The sequence below is a fragment of the Octodon degus genome, unplaced genomic scaffold (genome assembly GCF_000260255.1).
Source record: "Octodon degus isolate 3935 unplaced genomic scaffold, OctDeg1.0 scaffold00078, whole genome shotgun sequence".
NCBI classification, from domain to species: Eukaryota; Metazoa; Chordata; class Mammalia; order Rodentia; family Octodontidae; genus Octodon; species Octodon degus.
The window spans coordinates 77,317-86,348 of NW_004524654.1; the positions used below are offsets into that span (position 1 = coordinate 77,317).

General features: G+C 44.3%; 1 protein-coding gene across 1 annotated transcript in view; it reads right to left on the reverse strand.

Moving 5' to 3' along the window:
- Window positions 1-3,441: 3,441 nt before the first annotated feature.
- The window catches only part of Arhgap25 (Rho GTPase activating protein 25), a 74,324-nt gene continuing 68,733 nt past the window's right edge, over window positions 3,442-9,032 (reverse strand). Inside the window, exons 10-11 of the mRNA XM_004636134.3 lie at window positions 6,865-7,397; window positions 3,442-4,745 (exon numbers count right to left, since the gene is read on the reverse strand). Of these exons, the coding sequence (XP_004636191.2) occupies window positions 4,538-4,745; window positions 6,865-7,397 (741 nt within the window). The 3' untranslated portion in view covers window positions 3,442-4,537. The remainder of the gene's footprint in view (window positions 4,746-6,864; window positions 7,398-9,032) is intronic.

Here is a 9,032-nt window from a genome sequence, read left to right on the forward strand (position 1 = left end):
GTGTTTAGCTTGGTGAGCTGTGGCAAGACTGAGAAGTCATAAATAAAGAGGAGAACGGAGGGCAGAAGGGAAGTCAAAGTGCTAGCTTCAACCAGCTCTCTGGTATGCTTGGGGGCAACCTGGCTTCTCCATCCTGCGGGCTGACTTCCCCTTTCTCCTATCACTGACTCCTCACCCGGTCTCAGGCGCTCAAGTCGCACACTGCAGTATGCCTTGGTCAGGTCTACAGCCTTGACCTGTTCCCTTAGCTGTAAAATATCTCATCTATCCAGGCACACATTTCTTCGTCACATGGCTCTCTACTAGGAATCAGATAAAGGTAGTATTACTAGTTGAGGAAGCCTCGTGGATGTCTTCCAGTAAAACCACATTTATGGTTAATATCATAAGGTCAACTAGGAGGGATTTCTTGATTTTACATGAGTCTCAAAGGGAGGTGGTTTTAATCAGACATTCTTTGCCTAGGGGGAAAGTCAACTTCTCAAGTAAGTCAAGGGATCTCAAAATCCTTGGATTGGCTCAAGATTAAGTTACTATTATTTTTTTGGGTGAGTTTTCACCATCTGCAAAATGGTTATATAAAGAATCCACTCTTTATCTGTCAGGCATGTTTTATCTGAAAAGAATGAGCATGTGATTAACCATCATGAAGGGGTGACAGAAAATTAAGTTGTGTTAATTGGAGAGAAGCAAGTAGATTAATATAATCATTAGTCATGACTCGAGCCAAACTTAATAGTTTTAGAACAGTGTTTAACAATCTTGGTTATATATTATTATCAATGAAAATTTTTTAAAATCTCAATTCTTAGGGCCCACTTGAAAAGATTTTGATTCAATTCATATCGGGTAGAAACTAAGCATCAGAATTTTGTTTAAGTTCCAAGATGATTCCACTGTGTGAGCACAGACTGAGAGCCACTGTTTTAAAGCAGTAATGGAAATCAGGTGGTAATAGAAATCAGGTGAAATAATGGCATTTTCTTAGGTCTTGGTTATAATCATGAACAGACGCCAGATTTTTTTTTTTAATGTATTTGATACAGGGTCTCACTATGCAGCTCAGACTCACAGTGACCCTCCTGTTTTTAGCCTCCCGAACAGTGGGTTTACAGGCATGTGCCACCACGCCTGGTCTTGGTGGCCGGCTCAGCATGCCCGGGGTGGGGCTGGCACAGCATGTTGTGCCAAGATTTGAATCCCAGTCCCTGCGTTTACCTAAGAAGATGCTTAGTCTGCTGAGCAAGCTCACTGGCCCTAGATGTCAGCTTTAAATTCTGACAGTACTCAGCAACTGAGAATTTTGCACTACGACTGAAATGTTTGGGAAAGAACCCTTGGAAAGAAGCGAAGAATCATAAGAGTCCCTGAAATGTGAGCTAGAGGATCCCTTGAAAATTACCTCCTTTAATCTTCTTTCTTATTGCATTGGGAACACTAGCTATTCAGTTTATGTCTTTGGGCCTCAATTTCTCTGTCCATTAAATAAATGGTTTGGATCACATACACTCAAAGTGTCTTCCAAGTTGATTGTTCTCTAATTATAAGACAGTCATCCAGGATCAGAGAAAATAGAATATGCATAGTGTACATAATTCTGTTCATTCTTTATCTGGATATATATATACCCTGGACAACCTTCTGCGCCACAAGCCCTGCAGCTCCCGCTCTTTCTCCTGCTGGCCAACTGCATCCTGGGCTGTTGTAGCTGCAGCCCTCTTCTGCAGGCCTCCTTCTTCCCAGCCTCCTCAGGCAGGATGAAGGATTCCACATGATTCTTGTAAAGGTGTCCTGTTTTCATTGTGGGAGTGTTCTCTCCACTCCTCAGCCAGCACGTGACGTGCACACTGCGGCTGCTGCCGCTGCTGTTGCTGTTGTTATTGCTGCTGCTGCTGCTGCTGCTGCTGTTGCTGTTGTTATTGTTGTAGCTGCTGCTGCTGCTGCTGCTATTGCTGCTTCTCCTACTGCTATTGGTATCTGCACAGGAAGTGGTGGAATGTGGAAGTTTACATGATGTCAATGCACATACATCTTCCTGCTCCCAGCCTGTGGAGCCCAGCCAGCAGCTGTTGTAGCACTTCTTGTCCTGTTCCTCTCAGTAGTCTCTGGCTGCTTCAGTTTCCTGTTTCTTGCTTTTCTGAACAGAGCTTAAGGAAGTTGGTCAACACAATGACAAGAGTGTTTATTGCTTGCATCTTAGGCAGCAGGCTCTGGGCTGCAATGCTGCATTTGCTCTCTTCTGGCCTTACAAATATCTATTGGGAAGAAATCATACCAGACAATTCCCCAGTACAGACTTCTCTCATATGTTACATAAGCTTACTGGAAAGCGCCACGTCTGCCTTAAACTTCAGAGAAATGAGTCCCGGTGTGAGTCAACTCTAAGACTTCAAGGCGGTAGAAGTGCAACAGGGAAAAGGGCAAGGAGCTGGCGTGTACGCTGGAGCCTTTTGCACGTGCACGGACAGAGCCCAAGAAGGGGAAAGAGGACGCAGAATTAGTCCAGTCTTGTCCATGCGATAGCTTTGAAAATAAAGGGGAGAGCTCCTGGATCCAGCAGAACATCTGACATAGATTAAGCTCCAGCACCGCCTTCTTGAAACTAGGCTTTGGCTCTAGCAAGGCCTAGAACTATGCTGTCACGCATCTCACTCGTATCCTTTGAGGCACTGAGTACAGGGGCGACAGACCCCTGATCTTCCCTGGATCCCTTGGGAGTCACAAAGATTGAGGGACCTGGAAGAACCCTGGGGATTGTGTGTGTGTGTGTGTGTGTGTGTGTGTGTGTGTGTGTGTTCTCTTCGTATGGAGGGTGGCATGTCACCAAGGAATGCACCTTAAGAAAGCCAGATTCTTTTCCTGATTGCCCAGAGCTTCTGATGCCGAATGGGCTGCTCTGCTTCTCATATCCCCGATGGAAGGGGTAGAGCTAGAAACATCACCAGACCAGGGAACTTGGGACTCAGAGGTAGCACTCCCAAGAGGCCTGAGCTCCAACTGCCTGCCTAGCAAGGTCCTGTAATACCGGGCTCAAAACAGACTTCAGGGACTTCTGTTTGCACTGTCACATACAGTGTGTCCCTGTGGAAGTGTGATGCTGATCACTTCCATACTCAACTTTGGTTTAGTCCCTCCCAAGTCTGTGAGACACGCAGGAGAAGATAAGGACACACGCTAGCAGAACTAACTGCAGCTACATATCAACTAAGCTTAGATGTCCAATAAGCTCGAAGCGATGGGACATGCCTGTAATCCCAGCATTCGGGAGGCTGAGGCAGGAGGATCACTGTGAGTTTGAAGCCAGGATAGCTTGGGCTAAATAGTGAGTTCAAAGCCAATCTGAACTACATAGTGAGATTATGTCTCAGGACAGAGAGAGAGAGAGAGAGAGAGAGAGAGAGAGAGAGAGAGAGAGAGAGATCCAATAAAGATCGCTATGTTTGACTGTAATTAAAGAGTAAGTAGATCTCAGGGATTCACATATTTTATTGATTTTCTAACAATGTCCCAAATCTCCCCCTGCCAGCACCATCTTCTTCAAGTCGACCATCTCCAGGGAAATTCACCTCCCAGATGTTGTCTAGTGCCCAAGGTAACTTTAGAAGGTGAAAGCACGTACATTTTCACAAATGGAAAATATATTATTCTCATATATTTTACTACATAAATCCAAAGTCTTTAAGGAGGTCACATCAGAGCAGGAAGCCTTTACTCTTGGGTCTTCACACACAGTTGAGGCTACTGAAAGGCAAGTGAGGGCTTGCGAACAGCCCATGTCCTGGTCACCAAGCCATGAGCTCCTGAGAGAGGTACATCTGCTCAGAGGAAAGGATGTAGCTTAGCAGTTCTTACAAAGGTGTCCTATGAATTAGCAACAGCCTTGCTCTTTCTTTTTTGTTTTTAAAATTACTTTGTTTGAGTATAGTTTTGTCTTTATAAATACAGTTTATTGCTTGCTTCATCTTGCTCTAATATAAAGTCGGAAAACCCCAGAGAATGTGCGCTGTGGCAAGGGTGGTAGGATGGGGTTCCCAGCCCAGCAGGAGCAGCTGCCCAATCCCAGGCCTCCTGGATGAGCTTCAGAGAGCTGAATCCCATTTCTGCCTGTGCCCAAAGGTATCTTGAGGTCATCTGGCTGGGTGAGTTGTTTCATGCTGAGATAAAGAACTAACATCTCCGCCCAGCTTCAGATTATGGCCAGCTTTCTGCCCGACCACTGAGATATCACCTGTCTCATACTTCTCTGTTGGAACAAGTTATTACCTATGGAAGGTTTCATTCACTCTTCCTGAGGCCACAGGGGAATAATGCAATCCTTTTGAGCTCAGTGACAGGTGATCATAGGTGTCCGCATATTTCCCCCCTCATCCATATCCATCTGCAAACTCCACTGATTTGCTTATTGTGCAGTGTGACATTTCCCCTAAAATGTCCTTTCCCTCTGAGGGAGTTAAGTTACTTTTCCAGTTGTGCACACCACTGAGGAAAGGAACAAAGCCAAGCTTTGATTGTTGTCCTTATGGTACTTCTAGGCCCCTCACGGATCAGTCTTGGGTTCCTTCATTGATTTGATAAATTCCTTGACTTCTTCTTCCAAAACCTTGTTCCTCTTCTCCACATCCTCCCTGGAGCGCTCCACATTGCGAAGGCTGATTTCCAGAGCAGCAAACTTCTTCTTTTCCTTCTCTAGCTCTTCATTGAGTCTGACCACTTTAGCCCAGACATCGTAATTTTCCTTCTCAAGACTGCAAGAAAGGAGAGAATGAAAGTATAGGGTATTAAGTTTAGATTCTTCCTTCACACTCCTTCCTGCTTGCTCACAACCTCCCTGTTCCTTTTCCTTTCCAAAATCCAGGTGTGCAGTCTAACTTGTGCCTCCATTTATGCCCCTCCTCCCATTTATGTTTCTCCCCCCATGAGGGGTGTGGGTGCTTCCCAGAAACTTGAATACCCAGAGTATAACTGAGCCCTTTCTTTGTCATTCAATAAAGTAACATCTCGTGGCATCCCTTATGATTTTTTTCATAACTTTTTTAGGTTTTGTGTCCTCTGCCAGATAGTAAAATCTTTGAAGAGTCTTCCCTAATGATGGATGCTTCTGCTCTATGGCCCCTTGTATCCATCTTGCTCAATAAAGCTATGGAGGCCGGGGCCATATTCCATCCGCCCAACATTTCTGTACCTATGTCACATCCTCCTCCTACATCAATGAAACCATGAATCAGGACCTTTCTTTATGAAAGTCCTTCTTGGGATCAATGTTTGGAGGAGCAAGGGGAACTTCCAGTCTGATGTTCTGTCAGCTCCAAGCCAGAGATCTGTAGGTTTTCTGGCTTCCCAGGCTTTTCACTGTAACTGACCAAATCGTAATACAGTCTCAGGTGCCTCTTTTTGGACTATGTTGAATTAACCCTCAGGAATGGGTGTATGTATTCCATTTTTAAGACAAAGAAAGGAAATCTGAACCTGAGGATGGATGTAAAGCTCAGACGGTGTGATTTGAAGTGACTCAGAATCTCACCTGGAGGGGTAGTGCCTTCCAGCTCGTAAAAGCCTGCCTCTATTCCTGTGGAAACCTGAGCTCCCATCAGAACCTGTACCTTGGTTTCTGGTTTCAAAGGCCTTGCCCCATTCTGCGCACAACAGTCTTTCAGAGTCCTGCCTACCCTGCTGTTACTGTCACACAGAAACATGGGTCTCATTCATTCTGACCCTTTTATTACATTACTAGATCTTGACCACTTGCTCCAGGGCAGAGGTAGACTCTGAGTAGGCTCAGGAGCCTGGCTTTCAAATCCCAGTCCAGTGCCCATCAGTCACGTGAACCTCCGGCATACGTTCCTACATCCTGAGCTCCTACTTCTCCTGTTCCACAATACTACCGTAGAGGTCCCGTAAGACCTCTCTGAAGCACAAAGCTTTAGCAGCTATTGCCGGCAGTTCATCGTTCCCTCTCTGCTGAGGTGGGAATGCCCTGATAGGTGGATTCACAGGACTCTGCTTTATTCAGAGGATCAGCCACTACTGTGGCAGCTGGTTTGATGTTGATGCTACCATACTAATGACATGCATGCTGAAGTGTGGCGGTTAACCTGGACGGTCAACTTGATTGTCTTCAGTGCTGCTCAGGAGATTGATAAAGCACACTCTGGGTGTGTCTGGGTGGATCATATAGGTGTGACTTCGGGTACTCTATGTGGTCCCTGCCTCTCTCTTCTCTGGCATATTTCCATGCTCCGCTTTTCAGCAGCCATGAATTAAATTCCTCTGCCACCTCTTGGCGAGACTCTCCCTAAACACCCTATGTAACACTTTGAATACATTTTCGTACTCTCCAACCTCTTGCCCTGCTTCTTTTCCCCATAGCCTTTCCCACCACTTGATGTACCATGTATTATCACATAGTTGTACTCTCTGTTGCCCCCACTAGAAGACAGTACCCTCATAGCACAGTGCTTAGGGTGCTGTCTTGCTCAGTGCTGTTCCCCACCACCTGGGACAGTGTCTGGTGTGAAGCTGATACTCAAAAAGGATTTGCAGAAATTGAGGAATGACATTAATGCGAAACATTTTCTCTCAGTTCAGTAAAGTGTGGTGATCCGTGAAGAACCACTGTAGGAAACTGTTAATTTACTACTTAAATGAGGTATTTAAGTTTCTCTAACTCAAAGTGCAGGGTTTTCACTAACTTAGTCATCTTAATTCATCACATGCACCCTTTTCCCTTTAGACTCAGCAGCTATATTCCCACTTTTCCTATATGGAAAATTTATAATGTGACCTTTTCAGCAGGTGAGAACAATCCAGATGGCTTCTAAAGATGGAAGCCTGGTGCTTCCCAGTGGTTCTCTGTATGTAACTTACTTTTTAATCTGTTCTTCATATGTTTTCTTCTGTGTTTCTATTTGCTCCCGTAGGTCCTGGACCATCTTCTGCAAAGAATCAAGCTCCTCTTCCACAGAGTTCTTTCCTTGAGGCCCCGTTTGAGAGTCTGGGCTGGCGAGAGCGTCTTTCTTGCAGTCAGAGGTAGGGGAAGAAAGTGTGCCCCCTTCAGGCTCACGGGGCCCTGGCTGGGAGGGGACATTGTCATAGGTTGAAGTCCGCTGGGGGTCGGAAAGATGGCCCAAGTCTTGAGACATGGTTCTTCTGTGCCCTTCCCCCGCCTTAGCCTCTGTTGAAGGTGACCAAAACTCATTCTTAAAGATCTCTACTTTGTTGCTGTTGCTACTTGGAAAAGCTGATGTCAAGAAACATTTCCGGTTCGGGAGTGTTTGGGTCCTTTTGCGAGACTGCACCTTCCAGTCTCCCGGCTTTTCTGTGGGGGCTTTGCCACTGTCGTGCTGATGCCTGTCACTTGGCTGCGATCCTGTGGGGCTGGTGGCATCGGAGTCACTTGTCTAGAACAAACAGCCATGATTAGTATATGAATTTTCTCACCCGTGTGCCAGATCCCCAAAATAAGGATTAAAGAGCTGGAAGAAAATGTTCCCTGATTGCACGCACTCTTACTTAGAAGTACGCATCTTAATTTATTAGCTTGATTGATTATCTGCCCGGAAATTTTTAAAAAGGGTGTTGCAGTTAAGGAACTAATTCACACTCTAGAGATAAAATGTGGACTAAAATAATTTACTTGTTTGTGGCTAAAGAATATGCAACTAGGATCCTTTCATACACTTAGGATGAAAGATCTTCTATACTATGCCTCAAAGCCCAGAAACCATAAAGTAAAATGAATTTAACGGATGTGGATTTCTATGACCTCCAAAATTAAAATGAATGAAGATAAGCAAATCACCACATACTATATCAAATACCAAATAATAAACTAATAAATATTTATGATGCCTACACAGGTAACTCTTGCTCATGTAAGAAGAAGATACTCTTATTGGCTGCTATTATGTAAAGCCTATAAAAATTGAGAAGGAAAAAGTCCAATAATCAATATAAATATGATCAATAGATGAAACTGGACAGTTAATGCAGGAGAAAGTGCAATTGGCCTGCACATGTTAAAAAAGATGTTTAACTTGTCTCAGAACGGGAGAAGTTTAAGATTAAGATTATTAACCAGGACAGTGGCACATATTTATAATCCCAGTGACTCCTCCAGAGGTGGAAGCAGGAAGACCACAAGTTCAAAGCTGCCCTGTGCAACTTAGTGAGACTCTGTCTCAAGATAAAATTTAATAAGGGCAGAGGATGTAGCCCAGTGGTACAGGACTTGCTCAGCGGTAGCTGCACAAAGCCCAGGGTTCAATCTCTGGTACTGGCAAACAATTAAAATTACTAATATACTACTTCTCACCTATCAAATGGGCAGCCTTAATCAACGTCACATTAGGAAACTTACTTAGTTGTTGACACTGTGGAGATATAGGATTCTTAGGCATTGCTCACGTAAGTATAAAGTAGCACAAATACAAAAATTTTTTTTGTCAAAATTACACATTTAAATCTAATTATATTCTGACCCAGTTGTCCCACTTCTGGGAATTTATCTCAGAAATGAATCTACCTGAGTGCTGAGGGAGATACTGTCAAGGTTATATTCATTGCAACCTTGTTTTTATGAAAAGGCTGAAAATACGTTTCTCAAGTGTGGGTTCTGTTAAGTGTCTTACAGTTCATGTACAAAACAGAGCACTATATGCCTGAGAAAAGCATGAGCTTATGTGAGAGAGCTGCTTAGGTACTGATGTGAAAAAGTCCCCAGGTTATACTGCTAGGTTAAAAATTCCAGTATTCAGAGCAGTGTGTGTGTGTGTGTGTGTGTGTGTGTGTGTGTGTGTGTGTAGAGTGGGGGGGAGAGAGAGAAAGAAAGAGAGAGAGAGAAAGAGAGAGGCAGAGTGAGCATTATGCCATGTTGTGTGTAAAAATGGAGCTAAGGTGATAATCTGCACTCCTGTATTCTTTTTTTTTTTTACTTTTTTTAAAAAATTTTATTTATTTATTTGTGTGTGTGTGTGTGGCCAGCTCAGCCCACCAGGGGGCGGGGCTGGCTGGCATGTGGTGCTGGGGGATTGAAC